This window comes from Athene cunicularia (assembly GCF_003259725.1).
Source record: "Athene cunicularia isolate RWA chromosome 7 unlocalized genomic scaffold, athCun1 chr7_part1, whole genome shotgun sequence".
NCBI lineage: Eukaryota > Metazoa > Chordata > Aves > Strigiformes > Strigidae > Athene > Athene cunicularia.
Window position 1 is genome coordinate 35,702,998 of NW_020799107.1, and position 27,750 is coordinate 35,730,747.

The 27,750-nt window shown below is 42.0% G+C and overlaps 1 protein-coding gene across 1 annotated transcript in view; it reads left to right on the forward strand.

Annotated features, from left to right (window-relative positions):
• Positions 1-27,750, forward strand: part of KIF5C (kinesin family member 5C) — a 71,556-nt gene that overhangs the window by 35,456 nt on the left and 8,350 nt on the right. The window contains exons 12-26 of the mRNA XM_026852532.1: positions 276-424; positions 3,511-3,686; positions 5,799-5,867; positions 9,545-9,751; positions 10,755-10,901; positions 13,099-13,287; positions 15,531-15,648; positions 16,639-16,715; positions 18,102-18,211; positions 19,039-19,140; positions 19,736-19,796; positions 21,726-21,797; positions 22,639-22,743; positions 24,895-25,111; positions 26,591-26,704. Coding sequence (XP_026708333.1) covers positions 276-424; positions 3,511-3,686; positions 5,799-5,867; positions 9,545-9,751; positions 10,755-10,901; positions 13,099-13,287; positions 15,531-15,648; positions 16,639-16,715; positions 18,102-18,211; positions 19,039-19,140; positions 19,736-19,796; positions 21,726-21,797; positions 22,639-22,743; positions 24,895-25,111; positions 26,591-26,697 — 1,906 coding nt within the window. The 3' untranslated portion in view covers positions 26,698-26,704. The remainder of the gene's footprint in view (positions 1-275; positions 425-3,510; positions 3,687-5,798; positions 5,868-9,544; positions 9,752-10,754; positions 10,902-13,098; positions 13,288-15,530; positions 15,649-16,638; positions 16,716-18,101; positions 18,212-19,038; positions 19,141-19,735; positions 19,797-21,725; positions 21,798-22,638; positions 22,744-24,894; positions 25,112-26,590; positions 26,705-27,750) is intronic.

Here is a 27,750-nt window from a genome sequence, read left to right on the forward strand (position 1 = left end):
TCCAACCTTGATGATTCTGTGAATATGAAGAAACAGATCCACATCTGCTCCAAGTCACTGGCTGCTGGATTTTGATACGGAAAAATTTCTGTAGAGGCTTCCAGGTAGTAATGGTCCTGAGGGATGGAGAGAAAATGGAATTGTAGCATTGCGCTTTAGAAAACAAATTGCAAACGTTTAGTAGTTCCCCTTGTGTTATGGAAAAATTTCTGAATCCTCACTGTTGTATTGAGATACAAGTGGCAGAGCAACTGAGACATGGTTTTGTTGTGCAGAGCTAAGACAATTAAGAACACGGTCTCTGTGAATCTGGAGCTGACCGCGGAGGAGTGGAAGAAGAAGTACGAGAAGGAGAAGGACAAAAACAAGAGTCTAAAGAATGTGATCCAGCATCTAGAACTGGAACTGAACAGGTGGAGAAACGGTGCGTACCAGAAAACGGGAATGGGTACATGTCTTTGTATTTTTAAGTTACATATATTTAAATCTTGCCTTAAATCGTAAGAGTCATGCTTCCTAATAATAACTGAAAGGTGAAGAAGCAAAAACCAGGGAAGCTGCCATCAGTCATACACAGGAGTTACCATTATACATGCCAAAACTAGCGTGATATCAGGTGTAGAGAATACAGGAAGGTGTCAGTAATTTTTAATAATGCTAGTAATATTAATAAAGAAAAGGTGAAATGTCATTATGTTTGGGATTTTTTTTAAAGAACTCTGCTCCTTTTACATGAGAATCAGTCCTGTTATGCTTTAAGGTAACTAGATCCTGGGTTTTTGTTATAATTGAGTTTTAACATTAGAATAACTAGTCCTTTAGTACAATGATTAGGAGTGTTGTGGTTAGAAGAATCACCACCTGTCTCCTTCTGTGGCTTCTAAGTGAAATTTATGTTGAGAACAGCCTATTTTCTGTTTAGGAACAGAGAGAATCTCTGTTCAGGGTAGGTTGTAAGATCAAGTGTAGAATGGTAGAGAAAGAAGAATATTTTTATGCATACATACAAATCAAAGAATCTTTATTGAATCTGGAACACTGACAAATAATTTTAGTGAACGATCCTTTTAATCTTTTTATTCCACATATTAAAAAAAAGTCAGCCCCCCCAACTCCAAACCAATGGATGACCCCCCCAACCCAAAGAAACCAACCCTGCATCCCTCTTTCACCCTGAAATCCCAACAAACCCCCAACGGTAAAATACTGCTTCTTTGGAGTAATTTTTATTTTCTAAATTGCTTGTCATCCAGGTCCTATATGTTGATGCATCTGGCAGTTCAATAATATGTAACTCTTGAAAACGTGAAGTGTCTAAAGTGAAAACAAATCTGTGATTTAATTATTAGTCACAATTTGTCATGCACAGTCAAGTCTGGTTTTGAACATCCTGGGTGAAATCACTACTTCAAAGATAATACCCGACCTTTATGAATACAAAAAATTGTTTCCTTGTTTGGCTCCTTGTGCTGTTTACTTGCCTTTCAGATGAGATTGTTACCTAATGATTGCGTTCCCCATCTTTCTCTGGAGACTTCAGCCCAGGGAATATTCCCCTTATCAGCATAGTGCAATTGCTATGGAGACGGTTGGTCTGCTGGTGGTGTTGAGGAGTGCTGGGGATTTATAATCTGCTCATGTTCTGCCTGTTTCATTCCATGTTTGCTAAATGTGATGACTTCTAATTTCCTTCCCATTCTAGAAACAATTTTTTTTAGAAAACCCTCTATAGATCCTTTCTATATGCCGTATAAACAAGCCTTGTAACATGCTGTCCCTATTGTTTTGTCTAAATATATGCACCTCCTCGTCCCCGCTGTCCTGCTTTTCTCATTGGTGTTACCCAGCAATACATTCAATGCATTCAAAATACTATTGATTTCTTGTCTGACCTCCTGCAGTAGCATCATTTGGAAGGATATTCTGTCAAAGGAGGCTCTTTACAAATCCAAGAGTCACAGAAATCGCATCTTGAATATGAAATGCAAGATAAATGCATAAATATTCCGTTGGTATAGCTTATTCTATAAATTGAAAAAATAATATGCAAATTAAAATTGTAGCAGAAAGTGAGTGTGGCCAATTCTCACTGAAGCAGAATTTCAGCAGCCTTGTGTCCAAGTGCACAATTTAGTCTGTGTTTTACAGGTAGAAGGCTGTTGTCACCCAATGAATGAAAATCTAAAGATTGATTTTGGGAGGCTCCCGATGGATTCTCCCCAGCCAGAGGAGTGTTGCTGTGTGTGCAAAGTCCCACGGTCTGACCGAGCCCACCTTTCCTACTCTTCTCTGTGCAATGCAACAACAGAAAATCAATTTACATTTTTCTCATTAATAATATAAAATATCATCAAGCCATTAGCAACAGGGCAAAAAAGTATTTTGAGTGAAGTACTTTTATAGAGGTTATGGTGCTTGCTTTCAAATTACTCTTTTTCATGCTTTACACTTGAAAAAATTATCTTCTCCGTTAGTTGGTCATGCTCTTTCATGCCCTGTGTTGGTTTGCTTTGGGGCCTGAAATAGCCTGCCTTTTTTTTTTTTTTTTTATGTATTTGTCCTGTTTATTTGTTTCCCTGCCAGTAAGATAAATAGTGCCTACGCTGTCTTGGCAAGAGGAATGGCTGGTAAAGCGTTACGGGACTAAAATATTGTAGCTTTCTGTAGAAAAGGAAAAAAACCCAAAAACTGGTTTGTGCAGAAGGGTTGGAGGAAACCTTCCCTCAGCTTGAGCAAGGCGTGTGGCATTCAGGGGCTCGCAGAGGCTCTCAGCAGACTAATGAGAGTAGGTTCAATTTGTGGCGTGAGCGCCTTGCCTGTCCCTCTTCACTGAACTGCAGCAGGCTCGTAATTGCAATGCGCCGACGTTACCGAAGAAAATATTCCTTGGAGAAAATGGTTTTGAAAGAACATGTGTAGGGAGAACATCCTCTTTGGTATGCAGAGGCGACGTCTGAAAATCGGTGTATGCGCTTTAATCTTAGATGTGACAAGGCAGAAGGTGAATATTGTTTTAAATGCAGCTGTCTTGCTGCTTGTCCTGATGCTCTAGCAGTTCATTATGGGGGAAGGAGAGTTGATAAGGCAGTTGGAAATCTAGAGGGGAAGAGACATTTAATTGCCAGCAGACTTTAGGCTGAAAGTTGGATTTTTTTCCTCCGTATTTACACTTCTCGTAATCCATGGAGCTAATCCCATGTACAGAGGGCCTGAGTGAAAGGGGAGCCAGGATTTTAGTGCTTCTAATGACAGCCATTCAAACCATTGCCACATTTCGTGTGTTCATGTTTCTAACCACGGAGGTCATCCTTCTAACGAGGATGCCCGTCTCTTTTTTTTTTTGCCTGTCACTTGTACGCGTGGCAGCTGCCTGCCTTGCACAGCTGGATACAGCCCTCCTTTGCTTTGCTGAGTCCCTCTCAGAAACTGTGAAGGACCATCCCAGGATGTCTGTGGGTTTGGGCAACCCTCTCTCTTGGGTTGTGGTGACCGTGTGTTGTGTGTCTGCAGGAGAAGCTGTCCCTGAAGATGAACAGATCAGCGCCAAGGACCAGAAGAACCTGGAGCCTTGCGATAACACCCCCATTATTGACAACATCACTCCGGTTGTTGCCAGTATCTCGACAGAGGAGAAGCAGAAATATGATGAGGAGATTGCCAGTCTCTACAGACAGCTGGATGATAAGGTGTGAACATTTGGTTTGACTCCATTCACTGGGTGTAAATGGAAAACTAAAACAGAATGGGTGTGTGTCTCCCTTCGTTTCCTGAGTACCATGAACTGGAAAATGTCCCGAAGTTCAGAACACTATCGCTGCTTAAAACCAGCCCTTGTCCTATCATGTCCGCTCTGTGTTCTCTCTGCAGATAGTGTTTGGGGGCATTCACCATGAAATCAGACCTAGAGTTTGCCTTTAATTTCAAGGGCTCGGTACAGGCTTTTCAGCCCTCCTTTTCTTCAGTGATATTTGTAAAATCCCTCAGCAAACTGTAATGTCATCTTGGAGTCACAGGAGAAAGAAAAAAAGGGAGGCTGTATCTCAATATTTTTTAATATATTTATTGTGTATGAGAATTTTAAGAAAAATATATATAACCATCCCTTGGGGCTCTTTTGTTCATGTTGTTCCAGCTGTGAACACCGCCTGGAGTGCAGGTGGCTTTTTTTATTTATTTATTTGCACAGCTTGAAATACATCATTGGTACTTAACACTATCAGCAATACATTTACTGAGCACTTGCCATTAATAGCTTTGGCTTGTGTGAAGATAAGAAGTGGGGGGAAAAAAAGGCATACTAAAACCATTGACCCTTATGGATGAGAACAGCTTAAAAGGCTATCTAGCAAAAGTTTTCAGGGTAGCTTTAATCATTAGTGAAAACTCGATTTTAACTTTCAATTGTAATTAGCAAGAAAATATCAGAAAAAAGCCCACTGTTCCCTTGTGTGTTAATATTAAAGTCTGGCTGTTCCTGAATACCAAGGGAAGGAGTGGAGGGTTGTGTTTAAGCCTTAACTCTGACGTGCGTGAGGTGTCTCTGCACAGCCTGGTTGCACACAGCAGTATGTTGCTGGCATACAAAAGAACAGTTAAGGTCTGTAAGAAATTACAGTTTTTCTGTGATGGAGAGTACGTGCCCAGTAGCAGTCTCTAGCTTTTACATATTGATTAGAAATAGAAAAAAAAAGACTGTCATTATTTCACTTCCCTTCATCAAAAGTAGCAAAGCCCATTGAATTATTCTTGAGGGAACTGGCAGCAGGTTTGAGTTTTATCCCAGAAAACATGGGAAGCATAATTTTGGTTCATTACTGCAGTACTGTAGGAAATGAGAAGGTACTTGATCCCCCAAACCAAACCAAAATACCACCATTTATAGCTTGTTACCGTGTAGATCATTCTTGTGTTACATCTGAGACTATTTTAATATTAGAAAATGGTTTGATATATTCTAGTCGATCGCTGTATTACTATCAGGAATCAATCTATAAGTGTGCTTGTCAGTGAAACACAAAATATCAGTTGACTCTGATAGGGTAAAAAGCAACTGTTTATCTTTGGTGAATTCCTTTAGGGAAGGGTACCTGTGATGAGAGCAGAGGGGGGCTTGCTCAGGGGCTCTGCTGGCTGTGGCGTTCTGGAGGAAGGACTCCTGCAGTGGCGTCCATCGTTTCTCTTCTGTATTTAAGATCAGTTCCCAGCCATGAGGATGCTGCCTTACCAAGGAAGCTGACGTGCCAGTTGGATGCCTGGCTGCGCACTACCTGGCAGGATTTGCTTCAAGAGCTGGGTTGGAGTAGGAAAATACAAATTCTGCAGTTGAGGGGGTCAAGTTCTGTGTTGTGTTTTGAGCTTCCTCTTTCATTAATGCAGTTCAGAGCTAGCTGTAAATTGTAATTGATTAATAAATCTGTCTCTAGTGATCTCTCTTCAGCCAAAATTTGGGGACAGTAAGAGAGAGGGAGGGAGGAAAGGGGTGTGTTTGTATTTGCACATCTATAAAACATCACATATGTTGACAAAGTCTCCTGCAAGTTATAAGGTGCAACTCTGACCACATCAGTGTCTTCTTTACCATCAAGGACACCTCTGCTTAGGTATAAACGAGAGACAACTGCATCTGTGCATTGCTTTTACTATGTAGCTCTCTGTATGTTTATTTTTCTCTCCTCTCATACCACTGAAATGTGTGCCAGGTTTTCTGGGGTATTATCCCTCCTTCTTTTCCAGAAAGGGGAAAAGTGACCAAAGAACTCTGAAAAGAAACTAAAAATCTTTAACCCTTTTCATTGCAGGATGATGAAATCAACCAGCAGAGCCAGTTGGCTGAAAAACTAAAGCAACAAATGCTGGATCAAGAGGAGGTAAAAAACTTAAAAAAAAAAAAAGAAACTATAAAACCCCCTTACATTTTGCTTATGAGCCCCTTGTTTGGTGATCCTGTCACAGTTGTTGTTGTTCATATTAATTGGCTAAAATTCAGTAGGTAAGAGAAACCTGTGTGGCAGATAGGTTTAAACTTCAAATTTCATAATATTCTCAGAAGAGCATTAAGCCTTGGTAACTCCTTGTAACAGCCTAACGTCCTGCTGGGAAGTGATGCTGGAGACACCAAGGTAGGAGCATCTCCAGTATTTTTCACTTCAGTTTTCACTTCAGTCATGGTTTTCAGTTTGTCTGTATCCTTTCAGGTATTCAGACCCTGCAGAGTGCAGGTACTTACAGATTTCCTAGTTTAACAGTATAAAAATTACTTCTGGCAATCAATTAATGATGTTCATTATTTTGGGAATTGGAGGCAGTACTGAGAGACATCGGTGAGACCGCAAAACTGATCAGTGGTGCTGATCTGCTTTAAAATCTTGGATTGCTCACTTCAAACGTTTTGTTTCATTGTCTGTAAAATGAGTCGGGATTGTTTTTAAGATGAGGAATATGATCATGAAACTTACAGTCAAGTCATCCCCTTATCTGTCATTAGTTTATGAGAAGTTTTAGTGCAAATTGTGGCAATAACACCAAATTCCCCAAATGTTGCTGTGTGATCTTTCTTAGAAGGTGGTTTTATGCTGATTTGCAAAAGTGTGAGAAAACAAGCAAAGGGCTGTTCAGACTAAGGAGATAATCCTGGTGTGGGAGTTCACCCATCATTAGTGTTCTGAATTGTTGGTGTCTCTCAGCATGAAAGTGCCGTGGTTCTCGAGGAGCGTGCCTCTCCCAGCTGCCCAAGCCACTTTGGCTGGAGTACAGCATTCTGCTGGCTGCTTTTCTTGGGTGTGAAACCTCTCGAGCAATTAAAAAATGACTCTGTCCACGTTTCAATCCTTATCCAAGCCCTCAGGAAGGGTTTCCAAGGTTTAGCTCCTTGACGGGGAGAGAACAACATATGAAAATGTCTGTTATTTGTCACTCATGACTTACCTGCTGTCTTTGGGGACTTACCCTCACTGCAGGAATTACCAACTTTATTTTACTCCACGATGAAGCTCTTCGTTCACTTGCCACAACTTTCTTTTGATTACTCTGTATTGTGTGCTATCTGTGCCTATACAAATGTAACAGAATTTTATGCATTCTCAGCAATGTTATTTTCTGATGTGTGTTACTTACGCCATCTCACTTCTCCCATCTTTTTTACATCACTGTTCTGATCTAAAGCTTATTTTTCCCCTCGCGGTTTCTCTTTCATCTTATTTTTTTGAGTGATGTGCATTCCTTTCTTTCTGTTAGATATTTGGGAGCATGCTGTATGCAGGCTTATTCCCCACCCTCTTTGTTTTGCATAATCAGTATTACATCTGGAAGATGAATCAAGTTTTCAGTGGCCTCTAAGCCTTGCCTTACGGACCACTTTTTCGCCTTTTTCCACATGATCTAGTCTAGCTTTGCTGACTTACTGAAATCTCTGCAGCTGGTGTCGCACAGCTTGTTCAGAAGGTTTAGCTGCTTCATCTGTCCATCTCTTCCCTTTGAAAGCTAATGCACTATTTTTGTTTTCTTCTTTAAGGGAATTGAATTAATTTTTCTAAGGTTTTGTCTTCCACACGTTAGCCTCACCTGCGCGGTGGGAGCGATGTACCTGTTTTCTCTTAAAGCTGTGATTAGCTGTGTGATATACTAGCTGCAGAGCAGCTGCCTTGCTCTGCTTCCCCCTAATTAACCAGAGTACTTTTTTCTGCTTGATGAAGCTAGCAGGTTAATTATAAATCTAAGGCCTGCCACAGATGGCATTGTGCTGATACTGGTATCTTTTGGTACCTTTTCACCACTGGCTGTTTCTTAGGGTGTGTGTTTTGGGGGGGGATTCTGAATCTTTCACGTGCTGGGAACAGATCCGTGACGTGCTTCAGCCATCGTCTCCTTCCTTTTGTTTACAACTGATTGGTATAATGGGTTATTAATCGCCTTTTAAAATCGTGGTATATTTTTCCACATTATATCAGCAAGACTCTTCTGAGGAGCTGTGTTTATGCTCTAGGTGATACATAACGCTTCCCTTTACTTGAAGTCACACTAATATTCACACAGAAAATTTCTTAAGTAAATGTAAATAATAGTTCCATCTGTGTTTAGTAGAAAGATTATTTTAAGCTATTTTGTTGTTTAAATATTTACATGCCATCTGGCTTTGGCAATTCAGTGGGTTTTTCCGTAACGTGAGTGCACTTCTGAGGCTGCAGCATTACCAGTGAGATAAATTTCTCTTACATCTGAATCCTCTCGTCGCCACTTTGGGCACGTGCCAGTGTCTGAAGCTGCCTGGTTGGTTTCCTGTTTTCCATTAGTACTCTGAGCCAAAAAAAGCAATGTCTTCTCTGACATTCTCCTTTTAGGTGGTCTGTTTTAGAGAGAAATACATTTCTGTTTTGCTTGGGGTCTCACACTCAACTTCTTCATGGCCTGGGAGCCAGTGGGCAGTGGTGGGACAGGTCAGGAGAAGCTCACCCTGCACGCTTTAGTAGTGCAGATTGTGTTCTGCTGTCTAAGAAAGCTGCAGTACGATAATATTATACTAATCCATACATAGGAGGGCTCAGAAATAAGTGAATTCTGCAAATGAATTGTCCAAACTTTGCTGTTAGGATGAGCATGAATGCCTTCCTATATCTCAGTGCACTAGTTTTATTAGTTATAGTACTATATTTAATGTTTTTATGCAGTGTTAAGCCCTGATATTTCTTGTTATTCTGAAAAGAACAATATTAGCAATAAATGTTAGGTGGCACCTTTAATTTATATCCCCATCCTTCTGCAGTGTATGACTGCTGTTGAGTCTGGTTTTGTGCTAAGGACCCAATAGCTGAATTTTCAGGACTTTAACATCTGAGTGAGGATGGAGTGGTGCAAGGGAGAGAGGACCGTGCCACTGACCTCTTACAATCAGCACTATCACTGAAACTTCAGCATCTCTCTTAGTAGCATGCAAAGAGTAAATTTAATAAGTTTTAAAAATTGAAAATACTCACTAGTATGTGTGAAGTCTGTATTTTCTTCTTAAGATAATTTTTGCCTCGGCTAATCTGTCTTCAGCGTTGCGCTTCAGATGATAACTAAGAATAATCATCATAGATTTGCTTATCAAAATGTTGCTCTAATGCCACAAGATCTTTGAAACTGCCTCAGAGAGCTCTTTTACTTGGGTCATTTCAAAGCTGCGGGACTGTGTTTAAACATTGTACTTTGTGGTATGTTTTGGTCCTAGCTGCAGCATTGGATTGAGGGCAGGAAATTTATTTGGAAGTATGATACGGTTTTAAATTAAGTTTCTCTGCCTCGGTCTTGTGCCATAATAGGATGTGATTAAGATTTTTCTTTGCATTGAAGTTCGGAGCCTTTTTTGCTTCCTTCAAATACATTTATGCTGAAAAATGATGCTCTTTCTGGTAGAGCAGCAGGATTTCTTCTCTCCTGCTTTCTCTCTCTTGCACACGCTTGTGTGCTCACTCTTTCTTTCTCCCTTTGTCTGTTTTTGCCTTTTTCAATGTTGTCTTTTGAATGAGCTCTTGGGTGACTTAATGTTTCTGTGATACCTGCTTTCCAGCTTTTGGCCTCCACTAGGAGAGATTATGAGAAGATTCAGGAGGAGCTGACCCGTCTTCAGATTGAGAATGAAGCAGCGAAAGATGAAGTGAAAGAAGTCCTTCAAGCCCTGGAAGAATTAGCTGTCAATTATGACCAGAAATCCCAAGAAGTGGAGGACAAAACAAGGGCCAACGAGCAGCTGGCTGACGAGCTGGCACAGAAGAGTGTAAGAGCAAGTGGTTTATAGTGCTGGGTCCCTCCTTTGCCCCCTAAACTCTGCACCTCCCTTAAAGATTTCTGTAGGGGTTCCCAGATAACTGCCAGCCTCTGCCATTTCAGTAATCTTTCAGGTATTGCTGCCAAGTATGTTATTATGTAGGTTAAAAATTGGAGTAGAAGGGAAGCTGTTAAAAGATCCATATTTGTCGACGCTGCCTTCTCTTCTGTCTTAATTAAATGATAAAATTAAGGTAATTCAGAACGTGCTCTGTGGAAGCTGATGGCAGATTGTGGCTCTTCCAACCTCCGTGTTTGCACACCATAGCAGCAACTGAACTGAATGTGAGAACTGGCCATTCTGTGTTTTGGTTATTTAAGAACTGTATTATGCCAAGAGAGATGTGAAAATCTGCTTAATGCAAATTGCAGCATTTTGTGTTTTACTGGACTCTGTGCTGTGGAGCAGAGATTTTACATAGAGTCGGGAGGACTCAAGGAGGGAATCAGAACAAAAGTCAGCTTTTTCAGCTGGTGTGTCCTGGTCTTAAGGAAAAAACCTGATCGGAGAAAAAATTAAGATTAGCTCATTAGCTTAATATGTCCTTACTCCTTAATTCATTACACAAACTGAAGAAGCTGTTGTAACAGGTCTTCATGGAAGACTTCTTTATCCACTTCAGTAAAACAGATTACGATGAGACCCATTTGAAAAAAACAAAAAATTGAATTTTATATCCTTCTATACCTGTTGTTCTGTGATTAACCTTCTTCGACATGTATTATGCAAATCAGATTCTTACCGGATTTACTACATTTAATAGATCTAAAGTAGCCTTGTTAGGCAGTGAGTTGTGAAAGTGGATTATGGCAAGGTGGAATTGTATGCGTCAGTGCGTTGAGCCAGTAGGCATGTTCAGGAAAATACAAGACAATACCGTGTAACCTACATACCACAGAAGAACTGATGGCCTGTGGAGAGGAGGGTAACTTTTGCTTTTAAACCTTTTCAGAGTGCCCTGACGGTGACCCAGAGGGAGCTGGGCCAGCTGCAGGAGCTCAGTAACCATCAGAAGAAGAGAGCTACGGAAATCTTGAACCTGCTGCTTAAGGACCTGGGAGAGATTGGAGGAATCATTGGTACTAACGATGTTAAAACAGTAAGTTGGCTGTCTTTATTGCTTGCTCTCCACACCTCCTGCAGTATAAAAATACTTGATGTGGAATATGCGTGACACAGCAGTCCTCCCAGGACGCTGCTGTTTAAATCCTGGCTAGAGCAGAGAGTGAAATCCTGAAGAGGTCTTTGTCTGGGTCAGAGATGGTCAGTGTCTGTGCACACAATTACCACTTTTATTCCCAGCTCAGCGTTTGGGGCCAAACTACTGCAGCCCATCTGTGTGTTGAGGTGTTTATTAACGGGGGGGCTGAGTTCCCCCCAAAACAACACACACGTACCCCTGCTCCTTCGTTAGCTGGCATCACCCTGTATTCCCAGAATCTGGAGAATCTTTATTGGTGAGATTTGGCTTCTGGTTGGCTACCTTTTTGTTGGAAGGTCGTCCCAAAACTTGTGTAGCTGAAGGTGAACAGTTCTCAAAGCCAGATACTTGTGTTTCTGAACAGAAGATGCTCTAGAACTACCAATTTCCAGCACTGGTAAATTTGTGCTTGATACCACATAAATAATTACATGAGAGTAAGACCAGCTTAACTTTTGTGTATTGACCTTTATAGAAGAAAAAATTGCAGGGCATCATTTTCCTCTGAAGTAAGAAAGTAAGAATGGGAGCAAAAGTGGTTGAAGCAGCAGAAACCTTGATATCTGAACCTGCCTGGAAATGGTGCAGATTATGACCAACTTTGCTTTGGAGTTTGCCTTCTGTCTGGCTCTTGGGTTTACAGATGCAGCAGAGGAGGTAGCTACTCACTCGGTCACACTTCTCCTGTTGTGGATGAGCAAAATGCTGAGAGTCTCAGAGAAGGTATTTGTATGGTCATTGCTAAGTGGCACATCTCTGATGGAAACTTCTCATGACCCAGGAAATTGTCCTGGTGATGTTCACGCCATCTTACCTGTCCATTTAAAACCACATGGAAAAGAGCAATTTCTAGAACTGAATAAGAAACAAATTTTCAAGATGTAAATCCCTTACAGTGCACTCCATTTTCTTGCTTTTAGTTCACTTCTCAGGTTTTGACCAATGAACTTTCCTGCACATTCAAAGCCAAAAGCAAGCACGTGTGACTGAGCGTTGACTCTGAGAGTTGTTGATATCCTGCTAAACCCCCCTTAGACCAGCAGATGCTCCAGCCCGATTTACTGCAGAGGACACGATCCCTGTCACCTGATGTGGTTATGCAGATGCCAGAACCACAAGACCAGACTTTGCTAAATCTTAGAGCAACCTCTGGTGGCCGTTGCAATAGGAACTATAAGAGGAAATCTTTGAAAATGGAGGCAGAGCCTGTGTGATACAAATTTTTTATAGTAACTAAGATGTCAGCATTTTACAGGACAGCTGTCAGTGCAAATAAGGCCAGATTGAGAAGCTTTTAGAAGAATAATTTCAAATTTGTTGGCAATTAGTATCTTCTCAAAGTGTGTCTAATTTCAGACCAGACTGAGAGTTTTGGAAGCAGTCACATTTTTTAGGCTTTTTGGGAGAAGATACAGCATGTTACCTTCCCCTTGGCGGTGGCTGGGAAAAAAGGTGAAAAGCAGATGAAGTTGCTGGCCATATGCTTGGGCAAGGAGAACCTTCACAGCTCATCAGTGGGCTACATGAATTAAGTGGTTGAAGAAAAAGACATACAATTAAAAGGCACCATGTTAAACCAGGGAAGGAAATGATGTATAAATAGAACAATGCTAATATTTAGAGGTGAGAGCAATTGCTTTTCTCCTGCCAAGTGACATTTCCAGACCTGTGTCTGTCTTATGCCTCCTCATCGAAGAAGCACAACCCTCCAAGAGGAGACTTCTTTAAGGAGTGCTTTGAAAATGCTTTTCAGCTTTGAGCTGTTTGAAAAGCAGGAAAATTTCCCGTGCTGCCGACATGAGAAGGTTTCTCCAAGATATGCTCTTGCCATGATGGTGAGATGATTATTTTAGATGTTGAAGCACACTGTGAGCACAAGCTTTGATTTCTCACTTTTGAGGCTCATCAGTGAAGATTGTAAGAACTGGAGTGGTATAATGTGTTTAAAGGTGACCTGAAGGTCTGTGGGTACTTGTTGAGGGCTGTCATGGGGGCTTCCTCGCTCTAGACAAGAGTTTCCCAGCTGGAAGACTTCTTTGTGTTGATTTACCTGTAAGAACCACACCTTCCAGATTGCAATCTTCTGTGTGTTTAGTTAGCAGATGTGAACGGGGTGATTGAGGAGGAGTTCACCATGGCACGGCTTTACATCAGCAAGATGAAGTCTGAGGTGAAGTCTCTGGTGAACCGCAGCAAGCAGTTGGAGAGCGCCCAGATAGACTCCAACAGGAAGATGAACGCCAGCGAGAGGGAGCTTGCAGCTTGCCAACTCCTCATTTCACAAGTATGTTTGCTCCTTCCTTGTCCCTTCGCAGCAAGGTTTGACGATTTCTCGGCCTCCTTCCTCATGAAATGTGTATGGTAGGAGCGAGAAATGAAACTTAAGGGAGCAGAGTGGTGCTTTCTCTTGTCTGTTTTGTTGGGTTTTTTTTCTCTCTTTTCCCATTCCTCCCCCTCAGTGTTTTTCAGCATATTCTGTGGCAAGATGGTGTCCTGCTGTAGAACTCAAAATGTGTTCTATGGCATAAACTGAAAATCCTCCTCCGAGTGATTTCCTCAGCATGAATTTGTATCTTGTACCTTCACTTTAAAAGCAGCCCAAGAAAGGAAGCAGTGATTGTATGGTTCACTAGCAAAACATTTGGAGAGTGCCCCCAGTATCTGGTCTGTTAGTATGCCACCAAGATAACTAGGCAGCAATGCATAAAATTGAAACATGGAAAACATTATGATATCAGATAGAAATCCAGATGGTAGGAGGGCTTCAGAGTGGGTGGCAGTTACAAGCAGTGATGCTTGTTGCAGCCTGCTGCAGGATTGGGGCTGAATGCTTTGACGTGCTCAACTGCTTTGAAGTGGATGTGGGGAGGGGAGGGACCGTATAGTTTATGGTATTTCATTTGCTACCAGTTTAAGAAAAACTGGAGCAAGGATAACCTCTTGTCCTGCAGCAGAATTTTATTAAGTTCCACTTAATAAAGCTGTAGCTCAAAGCATGCTGCTTAGTCTTACAGGGAGGCTGGAGTCCTGAGGGTGTCAGCTATCCAAAAATGTTAAATAAAAACTCTACTTTTCATCCTGTCTTCAAGCAGGCCCTGGGCTGGCATGGCCACTGAAGGAAGTCATCCTGCCAGCCTGTGCTTCTCCTGCTCCCTTTCCTTGGGAGCTTGCATTAATAAAGCAGATTAAAGCTTGACTGACAAAGCAGCTGTGTCCATGCTTCTCCTGGCAGGAGAGAGCAGCAGCAACCAGAGCTGGGAATAAAGGTCCCAGCAGTGGGTGGTGGGGCAGCCTCCTTCAGCTGTGGTGTTGGCTTACGCTGACCCGGTGAAGGTGTGAGCAGAAGGCAGCCCAGCTGCTGCTGTGGGCTTGGTGTTTGTCCTCAGCACCTATTTACAGACAGGAGACTGGAGGCTTAGGATTTGAGAGATTTATCCATGTACTGTGTGTTCACGTGGTGAAGAAACCAAGTAGAAATACTCTTAAGCAGGTGATCACCTTGCCTTGGCACTTTGGCCACCAAGTGAAAGAAAAGAAAAGCTGCAAGGACAGGTCAGGAAGAGCTCGGAGAGGTCAAGCCTGGCAAGCCTCAGTTCTGAGGCCTTGCAAACTCAGTCCAAAGCTGCTGGCCTGTTACTGCCAACGGCAGTGCCCCATCACAGGGCTACAGGGTTACGGTGTTAAGCTGGTCCATAAAATGGTGCCTCACCGCTGCATGCCGTACCAAGAGTCTCCATTTTGGGGCCAGAACATTTGGAGCCAAGCTGGGAGTTGGCCAGGTTTTTGTCAGGTTTGTTTGGAGGACTTACTCCCCAAAACGTGCAACTTGGGTGTGCACTCGTCCCTTCCTGGGGACCTCGGTGCCAGGAGGGTCTGAACTATTTTAGTTCCTGCTAAGGATTACTCCTCCCTAAGTCTGATCTTTACAGGAGCACCAACCCAGAGGTCTCAACCCCTCTCAGCCAAGGTGAACTTCAAGAACAGTGAACCACAAGTGCTTCAGTGGCTTTATTAATAGCATGTAATAATGCCCAGACAGTATCTTTTATCCCCAAATTAGAAAATTCTAATTCAATTTTGGATGTTTTCACTACGTTATTCAGTATTTTCTATTTAAACATAAGCCCTTCTAGTTCAGAAGGATGTTAGCAAGAAGCAAATCATCAGGATGGCTGGAGAAAGTTGACCTGAGCTTCTGCAGGTTGAAGCATGCAGGAAGCCACTTCGGAACCCCGGTGTTAGCTGGTTTTAGAAAGCTGCTGCTGTTTGCTGAACAAGTCATGAGCTTCCAGGGATGTTTTGGAATTACTGCCCTGTTGTCTTGGGCTACTAAGCGTGACCTTTAATAACGCAGTCTGGTTTGATCTGTTAGCTGCTTCTCAGGTGCTTTGCTGTATTTTCTCCTGGTCATCAGCTCTGGATGTGGAGAATTTTCTGTTTTTTCCTCTTTATGTAGGACAGTACCTGAATTCCTAGGTAACAAGCTGTGGTACTCACATCTCATTGCTGTTTCCCTTGTCTTTAAAGCATGAAGCAAAGATCAAGTCCCTTACAGACTACATGCAAAACATGGAGCAGAAGAGAAGGCAGCTGGAAGAGTCACAGGACTCTCTCAATGAAGAACTTGCCAAGTTACGTGCTCAAGGTACAACGTTGGGTCTTGTGGTCATCATTTCTTTTTCTAACTATATCTTAGAAAATTCAGTATTGGCTGAAGTATTGTATCTACAGTCCCACCACATTTTATTGTCCACTTAGTATTTTGTGGTGAAGACATAAAACTGTGATTCAGTACATTGCACCAGATAAAAACAGAATTATCTCTTTCAGCCCAGTCATTCACAAAACACAGAGAAACAATTTTTCAGAAGAGTCTAAAACTTTACAAGCTTCACCTCGTGCTTTAATGGTGTGAGAAATAATAAACCCAAACACTTTAGCCAAGCAGCTCCAATCTTGCTGAATCTCCATTCTGTATCGTTCTTGGCTGTCCACCTAATTTCAAGTAAAAGGTGTGTCCTTCCTAGCTCCTATACACCATCCAGCTGGCTTCATTTTATGAATTACTTTCCCCCCCCCCTTCTGATTCAATGTGGAAAATGTGTATCAAAAGCAGTTCTTGTAGCTAAGCTCCTGGTTTATGTAAAATTACAGTGTGGCCTAGTAGCCTTGACATTATTCTGGATTTCTGCACAGGGATCTTCTTTGACTCTAGGAGAAGCAGGTGGTGACAAGACATTTATTTTAACATCTACATTTTTAGAATGGAATTTTTATTCTATCTCCTGATCTTCCTTCTCCACTCATAAGAAATACCTAGTTCTGGAGGCACCATTTCTCAGCAGAAAGTGGAAGGGGACAAGGAGGATTGTGAGAATTAGGGTTATAAGGAGACAGAGTAGGGTTGGAAAGGTGCTGGATGGGCTGAAAACCATGTGGCCTGTTAGTAAATGGAAAAAGGGAGTTTGGGAAGGCTGGTCACAGCTTGGGTACTGCAAACCATGGCTGTTTCTGCCCCTCCAGAGCTGTCTCCGCTGATCCTACTGGATCCAATTGTTTTGGCTTTTTTAATGACTGGACACAGCATGTTCTGGAATTGTGTGGTTAATTCTTGACTGTCTCCAACTTTCAACAGAAAAAATGCATGAAGTCAGCTTCAAGGATAAGGAGAAGGAGCATCTGACCCGGCTTCAGGACGCAGAGGAGATGAAGGTAGTATGGCATGCTGCAATTTTAGAGGGCGTTTCTCAGTGAGATCGTTCATTAAACTGGTAATTAGGGTGTAATTTTGTCTTCCTGTACACGTTGTGTGCTTTTAGAAAACACTTGCAGCCTCTGTCAGAATTGCCAGCCTCTGTTAGAAAATCTGCCTTCGTGTAATTGAGTGACCTTCACAATGTGAAATTGGAGAACTTGCTCGTATTGAGGTTGTTGACCAGGTGATGGAATAAAGTTAGTTATAGTCTGAACATCTGAGGTGAGCGTGTCTTCTGAGACCAGCTTGTAAGCTGAGCCAACTTCAAAGAGTGGAGAAGGTTCAGTGCACTGTGTTTGCTGAATTGGAGATGCCCGAGTTCCTGAAATCGCACAGATGGAGAACCAAAATATGACCCAGTATATTGCATCCATAGCTGAGAACAGTTATTGTGCTTGAAAAATGATACTGATTCACTTCTATGTTACTCTGAATTTTTGCCAGTGGAACTCTGCTGAGAGTCAATTTGCTAAGTAGTAAATCAGGCTACTGGGATTAATATAATTAGGGTATAAAAAAATTTATAAAAAAAGGACGCCACTTTCCCAAATAATTTGGCAAGAATTCTGACTTACACCCTAGAAATAATAATTAAATATAAACGTGTTTTCTGGTATTTTCTTCTTCCTTTGGAATGCAAAGAAACGTTAGTAATGCCTCGGTTGTATTTCTGACAGGGTTGAAAATTACAGAAAAGGAAGAATCCAGTTTTAGAAGGATAGTGATAGAGGTTTGTCAGCTTCAGAACTTTTATCTCCGTTAAAAAAAGTCAAAGTTAGTAACAGTTGCACAGTTACTTCTTGGAAGAAAAGCAGCAAATCTTTTATTAGTAATCTAAAGAGATTAATTGAGTTTTTCTTAGTACTTGAGATCTGTCTAATCCTAGAATTTAAATAACAGGGCTGTGGATAATTCCCAGAGAGAGGGAGGGTATTTTGGGTTTTACTTCAGTCACGGGTATAGCTGTACAGATAATTTCTTGGTGAATAAGCGGGTGAAATAATAGAGGACTGGTAAAAAAAAAAACAAAACAAAACAGTGTCCTTGTTGGCTCTTGATATGCTAAGACCCTGGCTTTCACATGCGGTAGTTTTTGCAAGAAAATGAGTAGAAATCGGTGTACATCTGCTACTAAAACCGGTCTGAATTAAATGCTTGGATGAGTAGATGCGCAGTTTTGTAATCACAGAAAGATACACCATGCAGATTCCTGAATTAACCCGATTTGATAAGCCCTCAAATCCAGAAGGATAGGTTGCTTTAGCCGACGCGTCAGAAGGAAGCTTAGCTGGGTGTTACTTGGTTTCTGTTTCATGCATGGCTCTGGTTTTTGCACTCTGCAGAAGGCACTGGAGCAGCAGATGGAGAGTCACAGGGAAGCCCACCAGAAGCAGCTGTCCAGGCTGAGGGATGAAATTGAAGAGAAGCAGAAAATAATTGATGAAATCAGAGAGTATGTTCACTCCCTCCATCACTTTCTCTGTTCCTGTCCTGTCCTGTGACACTGTAGGGATGTTTTAGGGTTGGTTTTGTTAGTTTTAATTGATGTCTCTATATTTCAGTGTCTTACAGAAAGTAGTGTCTTTACATGCAACAGCCAACCCTCTAATTATTTTGCACGGTGGATTATAATGCCTAGTTTTTTATTGTGGAGCTTTAACAAGTCCATAAAACTACACAGAGGAAAAAGAAATAATGTTACACCTTCAGGTCAGTAGGTAGAAGAAGTTTGGAGAAGAGCAAATTTTAAAAGATAACAGGTTTTGAGGGCCTCTTACAGCAACTAGTCCTGCCACAGAGAGTCTGTGTGACTCAAACGTGTCCCATTTTCACACCCTTTGTATTTCTTCCTGACACAGCAGTGTAATTCTGTTAGTCAGATACTCCAGCACTTGAAAAACAGAGGTCTTCACTCCTGTGCTCTTCTTTTTGTCAGTGTTCATATAGTCTGGGCAATCCTGATGTAGTGTTCATTCTTTCATCATGTTTATTTTGTGGCCAAAAGACTAACAAGAGGGAGACGAGAAACATGAGGAAATGGGAGAGAAAGATTGCAAGAGCAGGCTGTGTCCTTTAAGTTAAAGGAAGCAAGCCACTGAATTTAATTCTATAATATTTCTAAAAATTGTTCTTCAGATTCCTTATGCTTAATTCCTTCTGGAATTTTTCAGTACTGTTACAGCTTTACTTCCTCTGTCTAACCCCATTTTGTTTATGGAGATTTACCCATCCTTGTTTATGGAGTTCAGGGCTGAGCTGCATTTTTCTTTCCCATTCTAGTATGAATCAGAAGCTGCAACTGGAACAAGAGAAACTGAGTGCTGATTATGATAAATTAAAAATTGAGGACCAGGAGAAAGAAATGAAACTGGAAAAGCTCATGTAAGTCACTCCTTTTCACACCTGCTGTCCTTGAATATAGTGTCCCTTAACGTGTCCACAGGCAACGTGCTAGTGGGAGGCATTTCTGTTGAAATATTCACACTGAACATATCATCTCAGTAACAAAGCCAACATGCAGTACAAATATATAATTACCAATTACTCCATATTTTTGTATCTTAGACTTTTCAGTAGTGGGTTTGATACTTGTCAAAAAATATTTTTTTAAAGGTCTGATTTTATGAAATATCACAGCAAGTGTTAAATCCTTAACACACAGCAAAAACAAATAAGAAAGAAATTGGGGGTTTGGGGTGGGTTTTGAGGGGGTTTGTGTTTGTTTGTTCTTTAAGTAATAAATCTGATGTCTAAGTAAAAGCCTTTCCTGGAAATGACAAAAAAAGTGGAGATGGTGGCTCAGCCATTCCATGTGAGAAAACTGCATATTTGGGACAGTTGAAAGCATACTTAGAGATGCAAAGAGATTTGCTCCCATCTGCAGATGTTCTACTCAAACTGAATGTTGATTGATTCTTTTTCTGGTTTATATGACTTCAACATTTTTGATTTGTGTTTAATGTTGTGATCTTTCTAGACTGCTTAATGATAAAAGGGAACAAGCAAGAGAGGATCTTAAGGGGCTGGAGGAAACAGTGGTATGTCTTCATTACAATTTATTGAGCTTTTTTCCCCCTAGGTCATCTTCAATGATATATTACCAAACACTTGCATCTGTGCCCAGGGGAATGAGCAATTTATATCACAAGAGACTAAACTTGTGTATTTTGCCAAATTGTGAAACAGAATTTTAAAATTTAAGATTAAATTCTGTTATTGTCACTTACGGGTGTTGTGTACCGGTACTCATTGTCCCAGTTCCCTCAAATCACCTGAAATAACCAGCCTACTGAGTAGTGTAGCTACAGGTGGGTGATACCTGCCTGCCTCTGACTTGACCAGAGAAAGGTGCTGTTGCGCGTGCGATGTTAAAAATGCAATCTGTGATGGGTGGCTCCAGTCATGAAGCTGTTGCTGCACAGTTCTGTTGGAAGCTGCGTTTTTATCTGTCTGTAAAATACTCAAGCTTTCTCAAAGATCTCAGAAGCTGGTCAAAACCATAGGTGGTTTAGGAGATCACAGAGTGGTTCTTTGCTGGCGTTGACATGGTTATTAACTCAAACCCCGCATTTTCTCCTTTGTCTGATGCTTTAAAAATTAAGCTTATAGCAGCCTCAGGATCCATTGGAGTTCATTACTGAAGCTGAAGAATTTGGATCTTTTCAGCTTTGGCTCCTGATGGCTCCCCAAAACATAAGCCTTGTTAAAATAAACTCATGAGAGGGACAGATTTAACCAGCCTTTCTGGTACAAACTGTACTTGTCAGATACTTACAGAGCTTGCATGTAGGCTTGGCTTGCCCTGTACCCAAATGAGTAAGGCAGCTGGAAATCAGTTAGGCACTGCCATACCATCAGCATGCAGGTGGCTTTTTCTAAATTATTGAATAAACATCTTTAAGCTATCTTACATTAACATTTTATTCACTTTGCTAGAGTTGTAATAATTACTGCAGCAGGAATTAAGAATCAAGCATAGGGAAGTTCAGGAGAACATGAGCCATCAAAGGCCAGATGGTGGCTCAGCCCTGCCCGCTGGTGTGGGGAGGCATCCCGTGTCATTTGGGTGATCGCTTTGAGAAGGAAGGGAGGAAGAAGAGCTTTGGTAGGACCACAGCTGCTGCTTTTCTTGGACTCATTCTCCTTCCCAGTGCTGGGCTGGTGAGGAAACAAAAGAAGGGGGGCTCATAGGAGGGAGTTCTGGGGTGGTGATCTGCTGGGGCAGCACCCTGAGTGGGGGCTCTCGGGGCGGTGCCTCTCCTGGGTACTGCATCACTCACATAAATAAGCTGTGTTTGTACAATGAGTGGCTGCTTGTAGTCCATGAAGGAAGCTTCTCCCTCTCAGTTTCTGGTCAGATTTGGGGTGACCTGCCTGTCCACATAGCTGCCTTTCGTACGGATGGATTAGTCCTTCCATCCTTCTGGGAGTAGGTGCAGGGTTGCCTCTTGTTGTTGTCACACCTTCAGTCTGGAGTAAGGTGTTTATTTTGCTGAGCCTGAGAAGTTGATGCATATAAAAAGCTGGGAAAAACCTGGGGTTTTTTGCCAAAACTTAAAAAGCACTTCAAGATCTTAAGTGCCTGTGAGTAAGCATTCAGAGTGGGCCGCTGCGTTTGCTAGGGAGTGAATCCAGAGCTCTTTCGCATCCCTAGATGTGTGTAACCCTGGCTAATGGGTGAGGCTTCAGCTTTCTGCTGGTGTGTCCCCACACCCCAAGACAGAGGCACCATATTTTCAGAAGCAGCTTTGGTGTGGTGAACACCTTGGGAGGTGCAGGAGCTCTTCAGTGGGGAACAGCGTGGGCATTGCTGTTCTGAGAGCTGCATATACCTGCGGGCAGGTCCATCTCTAGAACTACAGCACAATACAGTCGTATTACTGACTCCAGTTTGAGGAGTATTACCGAGGAGAGTATCTACTATGTCTTACTGGTTTGTTCTTTTTTTATTTTTATTTTGATCCCAGGCAAGAGAACTTCAGACTCTTCACAACCTGCGCAAGCTGTTTGTCCAAGATCTTACCACCCGTGTTAAAAAAGTAAGACTGTACTCTTAAACCAAAGCCCTGTCTTTCCTGCAGTATTTGTTTTGTATATGTACATGTATGTACATGTAACATGTATCTGTTATGTGTATGTATATGCAATATATGTGATTTGCTGGAAGCCTTTAGTGCATGTTGTTACAAAATATTGTCTTTTTCATTAACAGTGAGTAATAAGATTAAAACTGTTCTGATCTTTATTAGCTTTTATTTGGTCCTAATTTGCTAAGGACAAGTCTCGGTGGTTAAGTACAATGTACCAATCCAATTCAGTTCAGTTACAAAAATCTCAAAGATGGTATTAATAGGTACTAGAAATTATTCAGTAAAACTTGCTGTAACTTACGCTACACTGAATGCTTTGGCCCTTTCTTTCTATGGGCTTGTGACTAGTCAGCCCTTCCCTGGCAAAATTATTATCTGGCAGAAATTAATGTATTTGTAACTTGAGGAAGAGGCAGAAGCTGCCATACTTTTCAGTCCTTTAGAGTAGTTTGGGGGAAGAATTTTTATACTTTTTTTTTAAGGTTGAAAACCTGTATTATATAAAAATGTCTCCAAGGAATGGAAAAAGAAGGAAAAGGGGTTTTCCCCACTAAAATCGATATGATTTTCCTATTCAGGACCCCCCATAATTGTTCAGTAAGAGCAGTTTATTTTTTTTTGTAGCAGGGAATGTGGCTCTTAACTATCAAATGAACAGGTGAAATAAATTCTCTTGAATTTGGGGCTCTTGAAGACTCTTCTGCCTTTGGGAAGCTTAAATTCACAAAAGACCTGAGCTTCCTCTTGAGTTTCTGCCTGGCTTTGCTGAATGCTGCATCTCTCTGTGCAGAGCGTTGAACTTGACAGCGACGATGGAGGTGGAAGTGCTGCGCAGAAGCAGAAAATTTCCTTTCTTGAGAACAACCTGGAACAGCTTACAAAGGTTCACAAACAGGTAGGGCCTCTGCTTCTGTCCTCTCCGTGCATCCTTCTCCCCATCCTGCCATCCTTCCAAAAGAATTACACTTTTTTATGTTTAAAAGAATAATTTTTGAAGGTAACGTACTGTCTGAGAAAGTGGTGCCTATAGTTCTCAACTAAAATTCTCCTAAAAGTAGGAGTTGGTGTTAGAGTTGTTCTTCCTCCTACACCTAACTTCTTATGAATGTGTTAAATAAACAATTATTTTTTCTGTGAAGACAGATTTTAGCAGTTTTGGCAAGACTAATTGTCACTGTATTGGTGTAATGCATAAAACCCAGAATAAAGTGTTTGTTATTACCCTTGTGTGCTGATAGCTGGTTGCTAGGTGGATTGTGTATCCCCAGTTTTGACTCCTGGCCTAAAGCTCCTGAGTGACACCCTTGGAGGTGACTTGAGCAGAGTCAACCAGCAGAGTAGGAAAGCAAAGAAATAAGAGGTTTTCTGTGCAGCTTAAGGGCTGGTACCTCGCTGGGATGCTGAGGTTGGCCATTCCTGGGCATGTCCATCTCTGTCTCCTTCCTCTTTCATGGAGTTCCCATTGCCTTTGGAATTCTGCTGTTTGGAGAGACAAGGGCTACAGAGAGACCTTCACCCTCTGTACCCACAGTGCAAGTAGGGGTGGAGGGGATGTGTAGTAGGCAAGTGTTTAGGGTGTATGTCAAGGAAGAAGCCTTATCCTCTGCTTTACTGGAAGTGTTTACATATCAATGGTGTGTGTATATATCTAGGAAGCACCTCGTTGGATAAAACTGGATTCTTTCCACCAATAAGTATGCTTCCACCCTCTTGTCAGATGTCAGTATTTTTGAACTGTGTCACACTGTTCAAGTGTGGAGAACAAAATAGTAAAGATGCTTTTGATTTCATTTTTGAATAGTGATACAACATTCTCCTGTGCATTAGTGAGACACAGCACTCACTGAGATTTGCTTTATTTATTCCTGTGGATGTGCCAAAAAAGCTGGACTGTGACAAGTGTCTGCTAAGGTTCAGTATTTTGAGATTCCCAGGGAACAGATGGTTTAAAGACCTAGTTTCTAAATGTGGAAATCGGGACATGTTAGGAGTGTTTTTCCTTTTACTGCTTTGCCTCTTTTGCACTCAGTTCATGCATCTGCTGGGTTTTCAGATACAGATTTTTATAGCTCTCATTAGCGTATATTTACTCAAAACCAACGAGGAGTTCATGTCTCATAAGAAACTCAGGGAAAAATGACATTGGACTTGACCTGAATGTGATACCATCCTGGTCTTATTTCATATCATTAACTATTTTGTAGAACAAGGGTTCAACACTTGCAGAAAAAGCACATTGTGACAATTTTTTTTAGCTTTGTTTGTGTTTTTCTTCTGGCACTAAGCCTGGACTAGCAGGTGTAAACCATTTTGATTGTCAAACAATGTGTGAATGTTAGTACGTGCTGTTGCTTTACTGTATTATTAATGTGATAGCTAAACCACTTTCTTCCCTTCTCTCCAGAAAAGGGAAAATCACTCGTTTGGAACAGTTTTCTGTTGACTTCTAGTGGTGGTATGATCTCTTCAGTAGAAATAGTACTGGATTTTTCCAACTGTTTGCATCAGTTTTTTATTTATCAAAAAATCAGTCCTCTCTCTTGCCTGTTGTTGCATGTAAAGTTAGATGTTATTCTGAGAATTGATTAGACCTTGCTCAGGTTTGTATTTAATTGAGGAAGCGCATGAATTTAAAGTTCCATATAATCATCACATTTATAGCTCCAGGCCTTAAAGTGATTTCTTAACGATGTTTGAAGCATTGAAATTCTCAACTTTCCCATATGCTTGAGTAGGGAACAAGTAAGTAAGTGTGCCATAACCACGGGGAATGACGAGTTTTTGACGATACCCAGTGTTGTCCATAAGCCGTAGTAGTTTTGAAATAACGAGGTGATCAAGTATTTGCAAAATGCTGGATGTTTCTGCGCTCTGACGGACGGCAGAGTTTCTGTCGTGGTCACTCCTGATGTCTAGCAAAGCAGATATGGTCATAGAGCACCCTGCAGCAGCAGGCTTTGTCCCGGAGCCCTCACCCTTCAGTATCAGATCTATGAAATTTGGTTGAATGGAAGTAAGTTATTTTTGGAAATTTCTTTTCTTGCAGTTGGTACGTGATAATGCAGATCTTCGTTGTGAGCTTCCTAAGCTGGAAAAACGACTTAGAGCTACGGCAGAGAGAGTTAAGGCCCTGGAGAGCGCACTGAAGGAGGCCAAGGAGAACGCCATGCGAGACCGCAAACGGTACCAGCAGGAGGTAGATCGCATTAAGGAGGCCGTGAGAGCCAAAAACATGGCACGGAGAGCACACTCTGCTCAAATTGGTAAGGACATGGAGCTAAAGGGTTAGTGGGTGCTCACATACTTCATGGTTGGTCTGTTTGTTCGTGTGTAAATAGAGTGAGCTTTGAAAGCAGCAGGCCAGGGCAAACCACAGGGTCTGCTTCTCCTCTGCTGCGCAGGAATCTTCAAAGACTTCACTTTTTAATAGAATCTGCCCCACCTAAAGTTTAAAGTGCCTCTGCTATTTAACTCGGTAAATAAATGGCATAATGGGTCTTGTGTGCCCTTCTAGTGACCTGAAAACTTGTCTCTTTAAATCAGTCTCTCCCATTCTTCCTCCTCCCCCACATACTCTCCTTCTGCTTTCATTATTTCCTTGCCTTTCTGGACCTTGTCACTTGCCCCTTTTTCCTGGTTACTCCTCCTTGTGATTTCATTTGGACTATGTAGAGTCAAAAATCTTCCTATACAATTCAAACGGTTGATATATCTGTGGTGCAATCTGAATGTGTGCATACAATCAAATGGTGCTTAAGATAGGGCAATTTTTGAAATGATTTGTTGGAATTGCTGAAGTAGAAGGATAATTTTTTGCGTGGTGATGCTAATACTGGTGTCTTAAATGAGAGAATTAGGCAGCACACAGTATTTCCCACTGTATGCTACCTCTTGGAGAAAGCCATTGACAGCTTTGTCTCAGCATCTTCTGGTCACTAAAAAAAGGCCATTGAATGACTCGAGCGTGGCCAGAGAAGGGCAGCGGAGCTGGGGCAGGGTCTGGAGCACAGGTCTGCTGGGGAGCGGCTGGGGGAACTGGGGGGGTTCAGTCTGGAGAAGAGGAGGCTGAGGGGAGACCTCCTGGCCCTCGGCAACTCCCTGCCAGGAGGGGGCAGAGAGGGGGGATGAGTCTCTGGAGCCAAGGCCCCAGCGCCAGGCCCCGAGGGAATGGCCTCAAGCTGCCCAGGGCAGGGTCAGGCTGGCTCTGAGGAAGGATTTCTGTGCAGAAGGGGCTGTTGGGCGTTGGAATGGGCTGCCCAGGGCAGGGGGGAGTCCCCGGGATCCCTGGAGGGGTTGAAGAGTCGGGCTGAGCCAGCGCTGAGGGATCTGGGGGAGTTGGGAACGGTCAGGGGGAGGGTCATGGTTGGGCTGGAGGAGCTGCAGGGGCTTTTCCAACTGAGATGATTCTGTGATGTAATTAGCGATATGAGACATAGAATGTACATCACTGACCACCAAGTGGGTCTCGACTTCCCTCTGTTCTACAGACAATCCATAATCTTTGCAGAGATGTGGGGGTGCACAGAACAGTTAAGCAGCTCTGTCCTGAGTGGGAAATGGGTGTATTTGGTGTTGGCCAAGGCAGGGCCATGCTGTGTTCCGCAGAGCTGGGTGACAGACGACTCTGCCAAGCGCGGCTCCTTGTTTGGAAACAGCAGGGTTTGGTCTGGAGGAGAAGGTGAGGTAGAAAACCTTGTGTGGAAGCTAAATTTCTTGTCTGGTTTCCTACTCTTACTCTGCAGCCAAGCCCATCCGCCCTGGTCATTACCCAGCGTCTTCTCCAACGGCTGTCCATGCCATCCGAGGGGGAGGGATGTCGAACTCCAGCTACTATCACAACACCAAATAGACGAGAAGTAAGACCAAAGTAACTTACCCATCTCTTCTTTCACTGATCACCCAGTTTTCTTACATTTCTGTCTTGCTTTTAGAAGACCCCCAGTACTTTCTTTCTGATTTTAGTAGGAGTTGTTTGCTGATAACTGTGAAAATTAATAATTTAAGCAAGGAGTGCCTTGTTAGAATGCTTTGCAAGCTGCTGATGAGAGTTTCTCTTAAAGACTTACCACTTAAAACTTCTTTAATAAACTAAAATGCTCTGGAAAATCTGTACTGAAATTCACACATAGAGGTGTGAAAGTCATGTAGTAAAAATAGAGTCCCAGAGGTTCCTTCTGCCAGGATAATTTTCAGCTTTCTGTAACATGTGAATGCTGCCATGTTGTGATATTCCAGCCTGGGACAGGGGTAGAGCAGCCATAAGTGGCAGCAGCACAGAGCTTTCCAAATTCAAGTGTCACAATTTGGCCACCTTTACTTTTGTCTCTTTTGCTTTGCACTCTTATTCACTTCTCTTTAGGAAAACAAACAAAAAAAAAAAAAACATTTGTAAATTTTGTATTTAATTGCAATTTTAAATTTACTTTAATTGGCTTGAGGGTTTCTCCTAAGCAGAAATCTGGAAAGATGAGCAGCATATTCCTATGAGACTGCTTCATGTACCCTACCCTACCCTTCCACTTGTTATTTCTGAGGTATTTCATGTCCAGTATTATTTTAGATGATAACTTTATGTTATAGGCATACTAAGAGTTCAATGGTAGTGAGTGGCTGTGAAAACCAACCACTGGACTGCTAAATTGTCCCTCCAAACTGGCTTTTTTCCCCTCCTTGAAGATTAATTCTCTTTTACGACCCTCTTCTGATTGTATGTGGTTTCCTTTAGGCACTCGGCATTCCTGGGTGTGTTTTTCTTCCTTTTATTATTTTTTTTTTTTCTGGAGAATGTTTCATGTCATGCATGCAGGCAAACTATCCATCACATCGCACTCAAGCTGTTATTGTGTTGTGTGGATTGTTTCTGTTCATTGTGTTTTCCCTGAGTCCCGTAGCTGCAAGCAAC